Source organism: Lytechinus pictus, chromosome 12 (genome assembly GCF_037042905.1).
Source record: "Lytechinus pictus isolate F3 Inbred chromosome 12, Lp3.0, whole genome shotgun sequence".
Lineage (NCBI taxonomy): Eukaryota > Metazoa > Echinodermata > Echinoidea > Temnopleuroida > Toxopneustidae > Lytechinus > Lytechinus pictus.
In genome coordinates, this window is record NC_087256.1 from 22,619,961 (window position 1) to 22,638,054 (window position 18,094).

The 18,094-nt window shown below is 37.7% G+C and overlaps 1 protein-coding gene across 6 annotated transcripts; it reads left to right on the forward strand.

The window, feature by feature from the left end:
• The first annotated feature begins 5,546 nt into the window (after positions 1-5,546).
• Positions 5,547-15,486, forward strand: LOC129273040 (uncharacterized). Of its 6 annotated transcripts, XM_064107631.1 has the most exons (7): positions 5,547-5,581; positions 5,861-6,029; positions 7,238-7,272; positions 9,385-9,546; positions 11,189-11,310; positions 11,634-12,485; positions 13,008-15,486. In XM_064107631.1, the coding sequence occupies exons 4-7, from the start codon at positions 9,444-9,446 to the stop codon at positions 13,899-13,901; spliced, it is 1,971 nt and encodes a 656-aa protein (XP_063963701.1). In that variant the 5' UTR covers positions 5,547-5,581; positions 5,861-6,029; positions 7,238-7,272; positions 9,385-9,443; the 3' UTR covers positions 13,902-15,486. The 6 variants fall into 6 exon arrangements, with proteins under 6 accessions (XP_063963701.1, XP_063963703.1, XP_063963698.1 ...); XM_064107629.1 differs by lacking the exons at positions 5,547-5,581; positions 5,861-6,029 and adding an exon at positions 7,611-7,704 and having other exon boundaries at positions 7,263-7,364; XM_064107630.1 differs by lacking the exons at positions 5,547-5,581; positions 5,861-6,029 and adding an exon at positions 7,611-7,704 and having other exon boundaries at positions 7,266-7,332.
• The last annotated feature ends 2,608 nt before the right edge of the window (positions 15,487-18,094 follow it).

An 18,094-nucleotide genomic window follows, 5' to 3' on the forward strand; every position in this document is an offset into this window, starting at 1 on the left:
GTACGGAAACTGATCTTAATGGTGTAATTTAGTTTCAGTATGATTATTTGCGTCAATCTGCCGGGAATAGATAACAGTCAAAAAAATTATTTTTTTATATCAATGTTTGGCATAAAGGGTAACGAATAGCATCCTAACTCCAGTTTTCACAAGATTAGTTCATGGATGAATTATTTTTAGTCTTTTCATAAAAATGACCCCCCCCCCCCCCAATCGATGTTTTGAGGTATCATTTCAGTATCCAAATGGGGAGGACTGTTTCGTCCTATTTTACCCAAAGTTTCGTTGATCGTATTTTGTCTGCTTTCACAAAGCTAAGTTTAGGGACTTGCCTTTTTTTACAAGCTCTGCTTTTCTTGGCAAGTCAGTTAAGTTCTGTTAATTTTTCTTCAATATGTTTGTTATAAAATGTCATTGAACTGTATGTATTATTTTGAGTATGTATTATTTTGAACATGTATTTACATTGTTACTTCGATTATATCATTTTTGAACGGAAATAAATAAATCTAATTTAATCTAATCTACATTTAACTTGTTTCAAAGGCTTCACTCTCCTTAACGTTCTCAATAACGGTTTTGCTATGTTCTCAATGATTTGTACTGAAGGGATACGATGAATTAGCAATACCAGTATTTCCATTATGTGGTTTGATAACATTTCATAATTTCATTCTGAATTTATTGTTTCTTACCTCGAAAAGGTGCAGTTCCATGTGTAATTACGAATAACCCTTGGATAATGAGAATGGCCATCAATCTCGTCCTTGCTGCATTCATTTCAAAGCGTTCTATTTTAAAACAGACCGTCAAAAGAAAACAACCCAGTCGTTCTAATGACGTTCACCAGAAGGTTTATATCATTAGTATTTATCTTATTGATGCAGATGATCATATATATCTGGCTTGAAAATCATCAACAAGAAGATATCATCGTCAATAATATTGATCAATAATCGCACTACAGCCCAGGACTCACGTACGATTTACTCAGTATATTTAGCAGTATGTGGTCGTTTATCTTTACCATATAAACCTTTCTTGAAATGTATAATTTTTGTCGGAGTAGCAACGGCAAAAATTTATTCCACTCCCATTGGCTGCAAGAATTACTACAGGAAACTCACTGATGTTAGCCCCACCCCCTCTCCCCATCATGATTCGTCCTTTTCACGACATCGTTTCTCTAGACTCTCCTTCATTCTCTCTCCCACCCCCCCCCCCTATCAGTAGCGCCCCCTTTCTCCCCTCTCTCTCTCTCCTTCTTTATCTATATTTTCTCCAGGCTCACAACCACCCCCCTCTCTCTCTCTTCTCCCTCTCTCTCTGCATGATGAGGCAACAGGTTTAATATGATTTTCATTTTCTTTTCAATACAAAATTAGATTGCCACACCGATTAAATTAATTTAGTGAACGAGGCATGCTCCGTATATCGTGTATACCTAATATTGTTGCGTTATAGTACCAACATTTTCTTATTGACCAAATAAATATTCATGAAATGAAGTGAACTAAAACCTAGACAGATAGAATAATGGAGATTTAGAATGTAAAAATGGAAGAAAGGCTAGAATGAGCCGAACAATTGAATCGCTTGAAGCATTAAAAAAATATTTAAAATCCTGTTATCTGTTTTCTTCTTACTTTTGTTAAATATGTCAATGTAATTTGATCTGACCATACACCCACACAAGCAAACATACCATCGCGCTGCACCCACATTACATGTGCAGCTAGAGTAGGCTCTTATTGCATGGAAATATAAAACATGGTTAGACCAATACATACAGATTGGTAGGAAAGAATAATAGATCGATTAAGGAAATTGGTACATGTATTTGTTTTCAATACTAACACACGGGGATCTATTTTACTAACGACCATTGTGTATCTTATTTTTCATCATTTTCTCCTATTTTCTTGTTTTTAAAGGACTTTTTCATTTCATGAGTATTCATCATATTCATTGGGTATGGTGTCGTATGGTAGCGGCGCTAAATAAAGGTAGGTGATAGAGAGAGAACCCTCGCACATTTTCTTCCGCACTGCATAGTTCGTCGGCGGTCATCCGAACCGTTGTATCACACATACGACGGTGCAAACCCATTTCAGAGAAAATCGACTTCAAAGTTTGCTATAATTTTCACGCTTATTCCCCCGGCCTTACAACATTTTCATTGCTAGAAAAATACATGGTTGGAAAGACCGAGACAAATGGGTGACATTGGTATCCTTATTTTAACACAAAACAAAGGATCAGAGAAAATATCGCAAAAGAGCTCCATGCTTGTAATTTCGGTTTGAGCGGTTTAGATTGTCCTTGTTCAACCATGACCGCGATTTCAATGCGCACGGTCAGTCAAAACGTCGTATCGCTTTTCACGTGCAAAGCCATTGCGGTGTCGATGGTCGCATACGACGATTCGGCTGACCGCGCGCATTCAAATCGCGGTCAGTCAAAACCGTCAAAACGTCGTATCTCTCTGCTACAGTACACGTTTAAAATGGGATTTGCGCATTTAATAAAAAAATGGTATGTCATCGCGTTGAAAATCCCCTCATATTTTAGAAACTAAAATAAATTGCTGCCTAGAAATTTAGTTATAAATAGAATAGGACTTGTACTTTCATTTTCAGCAAAAATCTCAAAATCCGATTTTTAAAACCAAAATTGACTGATACGACGGTTTGAATGAACGCCGACGATCTTATCATTGACCAAAAGGAAGTTCAGGAAATGAAGTGAACAAAACCATAGACAGATATAATAACGGAGATTTAGGATATAAAAATTGAAGAAAGGCTAGAATGATCCGAACAATTGAATCACTTGTAGCATTTAAAAATATTTATTGTTTGTTTGTTTGTATTTATTTCCATATAAAAAGATAAAATATATACATGCTCAATTTAACATAACATACAGATCATATGCAGGATGGCCCATTTCAGCGGTATTAATAAAATACCACTGTTCTTCCATGGGGTCCTTTAAAACATAAATACATGCATATAAAGCAAATAAACCAAAATATACACAAAACTTAATTGAATGCATGAAAAGAAAGAAAAATCACTACACACCCTTTAAAAAAAAGTAAAAAGTATTTAAAATCCTATCTGTTTTCTTCTTACTTTTGTTTAATATGTCAATGTAATTTGATCTGACCATACACCCACACCCACACAAGCAAACATTCCCCCCCCCCCACCCCCGTAATCCCTCCATCACTCTGCACCTCAGAACAGTTTACTCGATAGATGGAGCATAATAAATGCTGTGTTTATTATTATCAATGATAAGAAGATTGTTAGGTTGTAGAAACATAACGAAACAAAATGTTTCCGATAATTAAAAAATGAGGTCAGCCCTTTGCTCCCCCTAATCTTACCATCGCGCTGCACCTACATATGCAGATAGAGTAAACTCTTTTATTACGTTGGAATATAGAACATGGTTAGACAGTTGGATAAAATACATACAGATTGGTAGGAAAGAATAATAGATCGATTAAGGAAATTGGTACATGTATTTGTTTTCAATATTAACACACGGAGATCTCTTTTACTAACGACCATTGTGTGTCTTAGTTTTCATCATTTTTCCCATTATTTTCTAATTTTTTCTTGTTTATCATATTTATTGGTTATGGTGTCATATGATAGCGGTGCTAAATAAAGGTGGGTGATAGAGAGAGAACCCTCGCCACTTTCCTCAATTAACTTTGCAATACCACTGGCATTTTTTGTATCAAATACTGTGCGCAGCCGGCCTTGCGGTACTGATATTCGCACGTTTTCTTTCGCACTGCATAGTCATGCCCTAACAGCATGGTGAATAATATTAGGCAAGCTAACCCTTGTTATAATAACAAATGTAAATTTCTATAACAAATTTATTATCAGCCAATCAGAATGACAGATTTCGGTAGCTTATAACTGTCATTGCAAATTTATAATCATAACATGTTTTAATTTATGAAACAGGCCGAGAAAATAGTAAGAAAGATGATAGTACCAGGATCCAACCCAATCCAATTCAAAAGTCATTTGATATACCGCCTTTACCTTTCGGTTACAAAGCTCTGCCCACACATACACACACACCCTCACACAACGCACACGCTCTCTCTCACACATACACACACACCCTCACACACATACTCACTTTTTTTTTTTTGAATAATGTTTTTATTCTGATTTCATGAACAAAAAAAAATACATAACATTTCAAATTAACATTTCAAATCACATATAATACTTGACATTTCATATTTTCACTTTTTTTTTCACTAACTTAATAAAATCATGAATCATATATATCTTAATATATATATACTCACACACCATCACACACACCCACGCACACTACTCAATGTTTGGGCCAAGAAAACTATAATTCAACACCTCAGAATCTTCTTCAATAAATAGGTTTTAACGCATTCCTTGACAAACCGCTGAACAGATGAGGCCGTCTTTTCTGCAGCAGGTATGGGCGATTCCATAACTTTTCAGCAACCCACAGGGACGGACGGACGTTTCATCTGCACGTCTCTTGGAAAGTATGTTGTCCCGGTTTTCTCATAAATTATTGCCATTATAATATTTTTTTATATGTTATTGGTATCATATTCGCGCTCACACACGCTAAAATAGAAATGATATGCTCGGGGAAAAATGCTACCCCAAAAGACATTGGGCCAACGATATCTGTATTTGAGAGACAAACGGCGTGGCTCAGTGGTAGAGCGAACGCCTCATGAACCCGAGGTTGTGTATTCGATCCCCGGCCGAGTCTGACCGAAGACTAAACTGACTAAAATGGGACGTTAATTGGGCCTTCTTCCCATTAGATTGAGGAAGGGTCGCTTATTATGACTGTGGTGCAGAGCCCGCTGGGAGAAGAGTTCATGAGAGCTGAAGTGATATACTCTTGAAGAATAAGAATTAGGCCTATTATTCTGTCATTAAAAAAATATCATTATTATTTCCAGTAATAACACCGGTGTCAGGAAGAGCCCGATAGTAATGATAAAACAGATTCGGTCTGCAATGATCCTAATAGAATTCGTTGCACTGGCATTTTTTTTGGGGGGAGGGGATAAACAAACAAGAAAAGAGATGTCATTGGCATGCATAGCCCACTGTCAACAAACTCTAGAAGTGACGGTGGCAATCTGAACATCTTTAAGCAAGATGCTGATTATTGTTACCGTTTTGTATTGTTCCATCACCACAATATACAGAGGATATGATTTTTTTCATTAATTCTTTTTTGATGAAGTCAGCCGCTAAAAAGAGGTCCATGGACTTGTAGAACACTTAAATGGTCGGTTACACTTCGTAATTCCGAAGGTTCGTAATTCCGAAACACGCAAATTGCCTGTACCTCGATGTTCGTTAATCCGAAAACGTAAAAAGGTTCGTTAATCCGAAAATTTGTGGCGTTATTCCGAAGGTTCGTTATTCCGAAGGTTCGATAATCCGAAAACGAAATAAGGTTCGATGTTCCGAAGGTTCGTTAATCCGAAAACGAAGTTCGTTGTTCCAAAGGTTCGTTAGTCCGAAAACGAAATAAGGTTAGTTAATCATTTAGTTTTCGGACTAACGAACCTTCGGAATTACGGACCTCATTTCTTTTTCGGATTAACGAACCTTCGGAATTACGAACCTCACTTCGTTTTCGGACTAACGAACCTTCGGAATTACGAACCTCATTTCGTTTTCGGACTAACGAACCTTCGGAATTACGAACCTTCGGAAATACGAACCTTCGGAATAACGAACCTTCGGAATATCCGAACCTTCGGAATAACGAAGCTTCGGAATTACGAATGTATGCATAATTGGCCAACTAGTGCAGCTGTAAGTACACTTGTGAATATAGCTTTCGGCTACCGTTCCAGCAATTGGAAGCTTAAATTGTTGTTGGATTTTTACTCCTGCGATGCGACACTACGTCAGACCGGCAAAACCAACTCGAGACAGACGATAACAAATTTCGTGTGTTACTAATGGCTGCTATCGGTTGGTTTGGAATCAGTTTCATTTGTGTGTCTGTAGCATAATGATTGAAGAAGCATGATTTTACACAGCAAAAACTGTGGTGTTGACCAGTGTACATAGAGGACGTACCACACCAGTTTTTTTTACACGGGTGTTAATTTGACAGTGTTAGATTAACACCTATTGATGTTATTACAACACCTTTGGTTGTTCAATTTACACTCTTTGGTGTTATGTTCAATCTCTATACAGGGTGTAATTTTACCACCTCAGGGTGTGGTCCTCTGTTAACACCAAATGGTGTCAGTTTTAACACCACAGTTTTTACAGTGTACTTGAAGCTTTAATTTATATTGCAGTGTTGCACGTAGCATTTTTTTTTTTGGGGGGGGGCGGCCGCGGGCTCCAAAATGATAGTTTAGTTACCTAACTGAATGTGTATTCAAGTAATAGGCCTATCACGGATTGTTATTTTAAGGGCAATTATGTCACACTACTTGAACATTGAACGCATGATAACATGTGACATGTATTATGTTATGCGGGGCCCGCTGGAAGAATATTCATAATCATAACCTTAAATGAATAAGAGTTATTATCATTGTTATTATCACCATCATTATCATTATCATTATTATCATCTTGAGTAACATTTCCCGGCCCCCTACCAGAATACATTTTCAGTTGATCATGACTGTAGTCCCTTAATATATCCTAAACAAACAACAAATGGGTCATTTTGCCCCTCTTAACAACATTTCATGTCACAAAAGAAATATCGCAGAGGCCTATTGCTCCAAATAATATTTTCCGTCAAAGAGGAAGTGTCCACCATCAAAATACACAATATGATATATTTCCGAATGTTTTGCCAAAATGTATAATAATCGATGCTTATCTCGACAAGCTTCTATCATAGGATGCCAGTTAATATATTACCCGTGCAATTGGCATGATTTAATATATTCAAGAATAATTACTGTTATGTTCGCTTGAATAGAGTCGTACGTGTTGGTCTGTCTATATAGCTGATTCCACTTGCAACAGTAGGCTTCAACGTACCCCTTTGTCATGCAATTTATGGATAGCATGGACCTATTAATCGTTCTGTTCAAACAGAGATTGCCAAAGTAGGTCCACGATGGATAGACAGTTACGTCATTGCCTTCTGTTGGAGAAGAACGCGCAAACAATAACATTACTGGATTTCGTTCTGTTCATTTAAACAGAGATTGCCAGAGATTGCCAGTGTTTGCCAAAGAAGGTAGGGCTTAATTAATGGTCATCTCAATCGTGTTTAGCAACATAATTGCTTCTGCACAGAGTATATCTTCGTGAATCCTAGCTAGGCATGAGGTAATTAGGCTCTGAGGCTACCCGGGTTTTATTCTATCCTGCACTTACACGTTTAAAAGCTTGTGGTAATGGATGCAGTCTCGACGTGTCACTTTCCACTAGAAGTCAGATACCGTGACTGATATTGGTAAATCTGATGGGTAATATGATGCCTATATAGCATGTCTAGTGTGGAGGCACCAAGATATACGAAGCCACTGATCAAAATCCTCGAATATGAGTTGAATATAATCCTTTGTATCGTAGGAGAAACGAATATATTTTCAAATTTGCTTCAGTACAAGATCGGATGAGGTTTAATTGATACATTGGGATTAATAGCCATTAAAAAACATATAAGGTGAGTGAAGCATGGGACAATTTGCTAATCTTTGAGATATTGGCCAATATACACTACATTAATACATTTCTCTCAGAGATAATTTTGTGTACTTGCATGACTAATGGGTAAAAGTAAACCACTTCACAAGAACGGAAACAAAATCACTATATACTCAATATGTTTTGGTATCAAATTGTATCATACTGAAATGTGTAGTCATCGTAGATTATCCTTTTTCTGATAGAATAGGCGGTCCAGCGGGGGACAAGGGCCGACACAGTAAATGAAATGTTCGATTCATAAAAAAATGAAGAATAAAGCATTATTGAGAATGCTGAAACATAAGATCTATTCCAGCTCTTAATTCGAGCGCACTACTGCAATATCCATCCACTTTGCACCTTTCTATGGAAGCTTAAAAGTGCCACCCAGATGTTCAGATAATCATCTCGTCATGTCTACAATCCTTGAAAAGGATGATGTGATGACAAGATCTTGGATCTCGTCATGTCTACATCCTGTGGGAGAGATGATCGGATGACAAGATCTTGGATCTCGTCATGTCTACATCCCATGGGAAAGATGATCAGATGACAGGATCTTGGATCTCTTCAGGTCCACAACCCCGTGGGAGAGATGATCAGATGGCAATATTTTGGATCTCTTCAGGTCTACCACCCCGTGGGAGAGATGATCAGATGGCAAGATCTTGGATCTCGTCATGTATACATCCCATGGGAGAGATGATCAGATGGCAAGATCTTGGATCTCGTCATGTCTACATCCCATGGGAAAGATGATCAGATGACAGGATCTTGGATCTCTTCAGGTCTACAACCCCGTGGGAGAGATGATCAGATGGCAAGATCTTGGATCTCGTCATGTCTACATCCAGTGGAAGAGATGATCAGATGTCCTGATCTCGTAACTCGTCATGTCTACATCTTTTAGAAGAGATGATCAGATGACATGATCATGGATCCAAGATATTGTCATCTGATCATCTCCTCCACAGGATGTAGATATGATGAGATCCAAGATATTGTTAACTCACCATCCCTCCTACATGATGTATACGTGACGAGATCAGAGATCTCTTCATCTGGTCATTTTTTCTAAGGGCTGTAGACATAACAATATTATTAACTGAACATCTGGGTGGCACTTTTAAGCATTCATACCTTTCAATTACACCCCCTTCTTACTGCTTACCAAAAAAGAAGAAGCAAGTTCGTTTATTTAAAAATATGCAGCCAAAAAAGGTGGCAATCGAATACCCATACTGCATACTATGTTGTACGCCTCAAAATGCAATGAAGCATTAATGTACTGATTTCGTACTCACAAAACTGATCAATATGATTTAAAATGATTTCGTGTTTTGAGAACAGTATTTAGTACATTGATAATTTCATTTCCTAAATTAGTTTTAGTCATTGTAAACAACAGGACTGATATCGCTGGTATCATCCTGTTACATGTATGTCTTTTCTGAAGTCGTTTATTATGTGGATTATTTATTAACTGTACATGCAAATTCACAGACTGTTAATAAAATATGCCAACACCTTCGAGGGAGCATGCCCAATTTCGTCTTCGTGAAGTGTGTATAAAGTCTTTGTGGAACACATAATTTTTTTTTCCTCGATCCTGGCCGTATTCAGAATAAAAGATCCCTAGAATTATCTCTCTTCCCAGAGCTGTAAATGATGGAGATAACTTCCTAATCAGAATCAGAATCTAAATCTTTTAGGAGGATGGCACTCACAAGGACTTCTTGCTTTTTTATCTGGCTTCTTCTCATCAACATTCTGGTTCTGCTTCTCATCCTTACCAATTCAAGCAAGCTGAATTTAACGAGTAAGTATCACCTTCAAAAAGTGATTTTGTAAAACGGCACATTATTACGGTAAATTGCCAATTCGTCTTCTGTCAACTCGTCCATTCACCACATGGTCTACTTTCATTTAGTCTAATGCCATTCCATCCATCAACATTTCGTCTAACAACTATTTGGTCCATTAACCATTTGGTCCAATCATCACTTCGTCTAATCACCATTTCGTTTATGACCATTTCGTCTCATAACCAGTTGGTCTAATATCCATTTCATTTTCATTCATTTTGCACAATTCAACAGTTAGTCCAATTGGACGTACCGAATGGACTAAATTGCATTTGGACCAACTGGTTATTAGACGGAATGGCATTAGATTAAATGAAAGTAGACCATGTGGTGAGTGGAAGAACAGATGGTAGACCAAATGACAGTAGACGAGTTGGCAATTGGACGAATTGGCATTAGACGATTTGGAAATAAACCATTAATACGCATTCAAACGAACTAAATTTAAAAAGTATCAACTTCAAAAGTGACTTTTGTAAAACTACCCTACTTCTCATTATTACTCATTCAAACAATCTGAATTTAACGAGAAAGTATCAACTTCAAAAGTAAGTAAAAGCATGGACCTACTATTCTGACTAGTAGGTCCATTGCAGAAGTAAGTAAAAGTATCAAGTTCCAAACTGAGAATGTAAAATGGCTCTGCTTCCCATTCAAACAAACTGAATTAAGAGGCGAGGGTCAAGATCAACGTCATAATGTGCGACACATATATGACACAGAGTCACATGTTGTGTTCACATTGTGTTCAGACTGTGTTCACATTGTGTTCAGACTGTGTTCACATTGTGTTCACACTATGTTCACATTGTGTTCACACTATGTTCACAGATTAATTGGACTATGTAAAAATGACATTCACACTGTTAAAATGAAATGCTTGATATAATAGTGTGGATATCTCGACCTGCCTGTCGACAATCTTATGTGAGTTTTCACAATGTGTTCACATAGTCTGCAAAATGTGATTCCCAATGTTAAAGTGTTCAAATGTAACAATGCAAAGAATGATTTCCCCTGTAATACCTCGACAGTGTGTGTTTTCACCGTGGGTCCACAAAGTTGACGATGTAAATATGTTTGATTCCCACTGTTAAAATGCTCAGATTGAGACAGTTTGAAGGTGATTACACGACATTTTCCCCGGCGACAATTGCTCCGGGCTTTATTTTGTCTAGGGCAATAGGGTTAGGGATTCAGTATGGTTTTATGTTAGGTTTAGGACATATGGTATAGTGTTTAATCCGGGGTTGAAGTTGCTTATTCTATTAATGTGTGGGATTATAGAAGCGGAGCAATTGTCGCCGAAGCAAATGTAATGGAACCTGTTTTTCACACTATAAACACATTGTAATTGTGTACATACTGTTTGAAATACTGATGAGCCATGGGCCTGCTATCGGCATGCTGTAGACTCGAAGTGTAATAGGTCCACCAGATAATGGTCCAAGACCTAGGCCTAGACCAATTAGACCAAGACTTCCATTTCCATGCAGGGTCTTAAACTTCACCTCAACATGCATTGATTGAATGAGGTACAAACCGGAAGTAGATGTGAAAATATGACCATATACCGCTCATGTTATTCCTCTGCAGATCAAGTTTCTTTAGTGACCAGGAGTGGGGAACCTTCGGCATTGCACGTTTCTGTCGGAGAAACCACATCTGGATATGACATACAGACCATCCGACAAACCTTCCAAGGGCTTTCCATCAAAGTGAGTTACTATCATTTATGCTAAATGGATAGTAAATTTAGTTATGTACTGCAATACTTTGATGGCAACTACACGGATACGATGAATGTTCAGGAAGAATATCCATGACCCCTCCCCCTTTTTTATTAAAAAAAAATCAATTTCTAGCATGTCTAGTGGGAGACAATTTGATGACAATGATTAGACCGACAACTTGAATAATAGGTCGCTCCTTCCAAACTAGGATAAGACCAGTAAAAAGAGACATTTATAATACCGAACCAATAAACAGATGATACGGGTATTATTAAGCATTTCTTTTCAATTTTATGTTCTCTATCTAGTCAACATCACATGGCTCTGTTGAGCAAGCCTGGTTGAGTGTACAAGCTGAACGGAAGCATCTTCTCGAGACCAAGTGTGAACTATACCCTTTCCTGAAGAAGAACTTGACTCGAATCGTACATGAGGAAAGGAGACTGCTCTGGCCCTTTATAGTGGATGACAAGTATCGCATTATCTTTGGCTACGTTTCGAAGGTTGGTTCGACAAACTGGAAAAGTGCGTTTCTTGTCCTACAAGGAAAGTACCAACGCGTCGAAGATGTACCGGGTGCTCTTGCACACGACCCTAGTCTCAGGAAACTCAGCTCTTACACTCCTCAAGAAATAGAACATCGTCTCCAGTACTACACGAAGTTCGTATTCGTTCGTGACCCATTCGCACGTGTTTTGTCTGCCTATAGGAGTAAGTTTTATGAAGGAAATAGGTCCTTTCAGCGTTCTTTCGGCAGAGCTATTATCGCGCGCTTCCGAACGAATGCCACGGAACAGCGGCATAATTCGGAAGCGGAGGGCGTAAGGTTCCCAGAATTTGTTCAAGCAATAACGTCAGGAGGAAACAGATTTGCCGACGGACACTGGAACCCGATCTATCAAATGATCCTACCTTGTACCGTCAAGTTTGATTTCATTGGCAAACTCGAAACGGCAGATGAAGACTCTGAAAATATTCTGAAATACACAAAAGTTGACCATCTGATTCACTTCATGAAATCGCACAGAAATCTCAGCCAAAGTGAGGACGTCTTTCAGCAATTCTACTCCCAACTGTCCCCAGAGGACATCATGAATGTGCAGAGGGTATATAAACCCGACTTCGATCTATTTGGATACGACCTACTTCCTAAAATAAAGGTATGTTTTTAACGTATTTTTGGCCATGTAGTGGTACTAAATGTTCTATGAGTGTCGACGAATTTCGTGATCGCATTTTAAGCGGGTGTGCATGTATGATCGAATTAGTTTAGAAGTGTGGAGACCCTGACAACTAGCCTACTGGTTTGTCACTCCACCTTCATAAAAAAGATAAACAAATCAACAAACACATTTTGGTTTAAATCAATATGATGTATTGTTCAATTTTATTTGTTGAATTCTACTTGATTATTGGAATTTTACTAACCAAATTTATTAAAGAAGTATATTCAGACGTCATATGCCTATTTTCTGCTTCGCTCAATTGTACCGTCAGAAAATTCTGCCGCTCATAATATTTGCCCCATTTCACTCAAGAGGTTGTCTGGGAAACATACATACTAGGGGCATTGCCCTTTCTGTGTAATATAAAGTGTACTGTTGTTGCATTACCACCATCGATAAAATTATTAAAGTAAACTAGTACCATTGACACTGATGCTCTTGTTGATCCATTTCCAGGTTTTACAGGATGGTGAAAGAAATACTGAAGCTACGATTGATTCCTGGTTTGAGAAACAGTCTTTACGAAAGCAGCTCTTAAACGACGAGTGTCGAAGACATCCATTAATAAGAATGAACATGACGGATGTCATACGAAACAAGAAAAAACTGTTATGGCCTTACATTGTTGACGATAAATACAGAATATTGTATGGATTCATCTCCAAAGTAGGATCAACTCACTGGAAGAGCACTTTCCTCGTTCTGAAGGGAAAATTCAAGAGGGTCGAGGACGTGCCAGGATCACGAGCCCATGATCCAAGTTTGAAGAAACTTAGCCAGTACAGCCCTGAAGAGATCGATTACCGTTTGGAAAATTACACCACGTTCTTGTTCGTTAGGGACCCTCTGGCGCGGGTCTTATCTGCATACAGGAGTAAGCTGGAAGAGAATAATAAATCCTACCAAAGGACCATTGGCCGAAGAATCATCAAAGCGTATCGAGAACGCCCCTCCGAGATGGAGCTCCATACTGGAGCAAACGTCACCTTTGCAGAATTCGTTCGATTCATTACCGATGAAAAGATGATGAACAACATGGACGGCCACTGGAAACCCATTTATCAAATGGTCCTCCCGTGTAACATTCACTATGATTACATTGGCAAATTGGAAACTGGGGCGGAAGACTCCGCAAACATTTTAAAGCATTTAAAGGTCGACCATCTTGTTCACTTTAAAGAATCCACGAGGAACACGAGCCATAGTGACGAAATATTCAACAAGTATTACAATACAATTTCCAAAGAATACATCCATAAGTTGTACGAGACGTACGCTCCGGATTTCAAACTTTTTGGGTACTCCATGAGTGAAGAGTTAACGCAACGGAAGAACCCTCTCCTAAACTGAAGCACTAAGACTGTTTACCACATGTCATGACAAAAATTTCATGTCAGCGTAACAGTATGTTAAATTGTACGTTAGTTTAATCATGTTAACTTGTTTATGAAAATCTTATTCTCTCCAGTCTCATGTACTCGCGGAAACTGAAATTGTGTGTGTTGAAATGTACTTTATTGTCATGGCCCTGGGAGGCGGGGGTGCTGGGGTGATCCAGCAGCCCCAAGATTTTCCTATAGGGGGTTCCGCGTGTATCATTATCCACAGTCAGCACCCCCTGGTATTCTGGAAGGTGTAAACATGGAGAAAAGTATTTAAAAAAAAAAAATACTACAAAATAACCCTTATTTTGTAGTAAAACCTTTTTATTTTTCAAATTTACATCAACATCCCCACTAAAAATTTTTTTCAAGGGCCTGTGTTATGTTTGCTGGCGATAAAAGCGCCAGAACATTTACACAGATGAGCTGCATTGTGTCTGAAAATGTTTTTTTTTTAATAGATACATGCAATATGTTTTTTTTTCCTGTGTTCTTTCGATGGTTTAGTAGTACATTTAATTCCAGGAACACTCATCCTGACCTAAAAAAGGAAAAAAATATTTAAAAGATCATTATGAAATTGTTTCGTCTTGGGAAAAATTAGCATGGTTGGGAGTTTACGATCTTTTAACTGAAATATCGTTTGTAAACCATATGAATTCAGATTAAAATCACAATTACTAACAAGGAAGTGATCTCATTAAAAATTTTTCACACTAGCATATGAATTATGATATCTTCCTTCTTATCAATGTGGTTTCTTTTCTAATCATATTACATCGAAGTCGACAAGAAAATTAGAATATTATGGTCATGAAAAGGAGATAATTATTATAGTTCAATAACTGATAACATTAGTCTTATTTTTCTGGAACACACTGTAGGACGGACTGTCGATCATCACGACTGTTTTTAAATTTGGATGACGATTTATTTTGAATGTAAATCATGATAAAAGGATTTTGACCACAGTGTGCGTTCGCGGAGCGGGTGTGGAGCTGGGGAGGAGTGGGGGTGGCCGCACCTTTTGGAGCAAACCGGGGCGGGGGAAAAGATGGGTTGAAGAAGGGTAGTCAAATCAATGCACCTTTTTTCGAGACAAGGGGTGTACGAAAGGCTATGTTGAGTAATTTTCTGAACCAGCAACTATAACAGGAGAAAAAGACGAGATCTCTTTTTTGTTGTTGATTTTGAATAGATTTGCATAATAGAGTTCAAGACCCCCTTCGTCCCACGAAATTATACTGTAACATAAATGGTACAAGAGACTAATTAGCCCAGCCTTTCGCGAAAGCCGCCCAGCTCCCCCCCCCCCATTTTTACCTTTGCCATTTTTACCTCTGCCATATTTACCTCGTGAAAATATTGAAATAATAGAAATGACATGTTAATCGTTTGTATTCTTTTGTAGACGAAACATGAATCATGAAACCATGTATTCGGAGGATTAAGAAAACATAATATATAAAACTGTATATTAAATTGAACATAATAATACTTTTCACTCCCTTTTTGCCACATACCGACAAAATACAAATATTTAATTAATGAGATATTCGCCTCTTGTTGTTTTCTGTCTTATTTATTTATCCCCATGGCCATTGTCACATTTTTGGAAGGAGAAAAAAAAGAAATTTTTAATTATCATTTCAATTAAATTGGATTAATGAATCAATCTATTACATCATGTACATTGAGAAGGTTTTCATATAACCTTATCGCTAATTGATGTATATGAATAACCTGACAACGTGAGTTTCACTCAAATTTATATTAGACGTAAATGTCACAGATATTAAAGGGAATACAATATGATAACACAAGTGGCTTATTTGACGGAGTGATGTTTAGACTGACTGGCTATTGACTAAGTGGATGATGGTAAAATGGGATAGTAAATTCGAATATTAGAGTAAGTGCCTAATAGGCTAAAATATTATGTTGCGAAAGATCAAATGCGTATATTATAGACGAGCAAGAAGTAAACATGATTCGATCGTGTAGAATGTGGACAAACGGGCACTATTCACAAGTGAAAACGCAGAGGCGATTCCGATTGGATGGCACATCGGGACTGTACCTGTTCAGTACAAAAATATATATAGCGCCATCTGTAGTATGGAATGAATCCCGACAATTCTCTCTCTCTCACACACACGCACACATTCACACACTCACCCACGTACTCCCATGAGCTGGTTGCATCCTCTTGCATACACAACCACACTTTATCATATGTAAGAAACGTGCACATTTTGCGACCAAGTCTTCTGTTCATCGCCCACCATCACCCCCTCGGTCATCCACCTCCCCCTTTTCTCTGTCCCCATTCTCTCTCCTACCCCACCCCGTCGTTCCTTCTCTCGCCCTCTCTCCCACTCAACTCAACTCACTGTCTTTAAATGACCTGTCCACCCCAACAAAAAGTTCTTTTAAATAAAAAGAGAAAAATCCAACAAGCACAACGCTGAAAATTTCATCAAAATCGGATGTAAAATAAGAAAGTTTTGACATTTTTAAATTTCGCTTAATTTCACAAAACTGCTATATGCACATCCTGGTCTGTATGCAAATGAGGGAACTGATGATGTCATCCACTCACTATTTATTTTGTATTTTATTATATGAAATATTAATTATTCTAATTTCCCCCTTTTTGTCACGTGAAAGAAAGTTTTGTTCCTCTCTGAACATGTGGAATTACCATTGTTTTAACATTTTATGGTTCAATCAAGTTGGTCCCTATTGTCAAATTTGTTAGAATTGAAATATTGTGTAATTCAAACAATAAAAAACAAAAGAAATAGTGAGTGATCGACATCATCGACTCTCTTATTTGCATGTTGCTGACTTGTTCATGTAACTATTTTGTGAAAAATAAGCGAAACTTTAAAATGCCATAACTTTCTTATTTTACATCCGATTTAGATGAAATTTTCAGCTTTATGCTTGTTGGATTTTTTTATATTGATTCAAATCAACATTTTTCTGGGGTGGACTTGACCTTTGACTGGGGCCGCCGAACAGGGGGGGGGGGGTTCAGCACCCCCACTTTTTCCCCAAAATCGTGTAAAAAAACGTAAAAATGACCATCTGATCATGCTGATTATGATTTTTTGCATGGTTAGCCCCCCCCCCCATCAAAACCGTTCCGCGGTCCCTGCTAAATCTACACACAATACATATTTCACTATTTCTAAGTTAACTTGTACATGTTCTTATTGGTCTATGTTCACATTGATATTGCAAATGTATGATCATCTCCATGACAGTCCATGGGTATAAGATTGTATTCTGAAATGTACAATAGCCGATCTCCGAATCAAATTCATAAAATATAGCTTTGGAAAATCAACCACATCAATCAAACAATGCAGATCAGGAGAGATGCCATTTATTTTCTATTCATCCTTTTATTTATTCATCGCAGCCCCTATCTTCAACAGAAGATGCCATAAATTATATTCGACATGTGTGATGTGATCAATAATAGTGCGGATCTCCCGCAAATTCCCCGGGTGACTTTCCCCCTACTACCAGCAATTGCTTTGAAGTGTACCTCTCGAGATCTCTTTAAAGACACTTTAAGATTAAAACGCAAGTATTATATCATCCTCCCTGATCGCCAGTAGAGAATGCATCTTCTCGGGGCGGTTGCATGTTTGGAGATGGTCCACTGAGGATATGTCGACTCCCGAAAATCGTCTTCTTTGAATCACGTTAATGCAATCATGAATAAGGTTGCTTCATTATTGCACCATTTCATTTGTACGACGCGACGTTCAGATAATATCATTAATCGCACATAATTGTTATTGATCTTGCTTCTTCGAAATAATCCTTTCGAACCACTTTACTGAATAGTTTTGCCTTTATCATGACTTAAAGATCAAGTCCGTCCCAGAGAAATATTGTTTATATGAATCAATAGAGAAAGATAAAACAAGCACAACACTGGAAATCTCATCAAAATCGGATGTAAGAATAAGAAACTTTTGACATTTCAAACTTATTTTTCACAAAATGATATGCAAATGAGAGAGTGAATGATGTCCCAGCACACTCACTTTTTCTTTTGTTTTTTATTGTTTAAATTATACAATATTTCATATTTTACAGATTTGACAATAAAGACCAACTTGACTGAACCACAAAATGTTT

Excerpts from the sequence above, each read along its gene's own strand:
- LOC129273040 (XM_064107631.1), top strand. The coding sequence starts at position 9,444 with ATGGCACTCACAAGGACTTCTTGCTTTTTTATCTGGCTTCTTCTCATC. Across the intron at positions 9,547-11,188 it reads AAGCAAGCTGAATTTAACGA|ATCAAGTTTCTTTAGTGACC; the intron begins GTAAGTATCACC and ends ATTCCTCTGCAG. Across the intron at positions 12,486-13,007 it reads ACCTACTTCCTAAAATAAAG|GTTTTACAGGATGGTGAAAG; the intron begins GTATGTTTTTAA and ends ATCCATTTCCAG.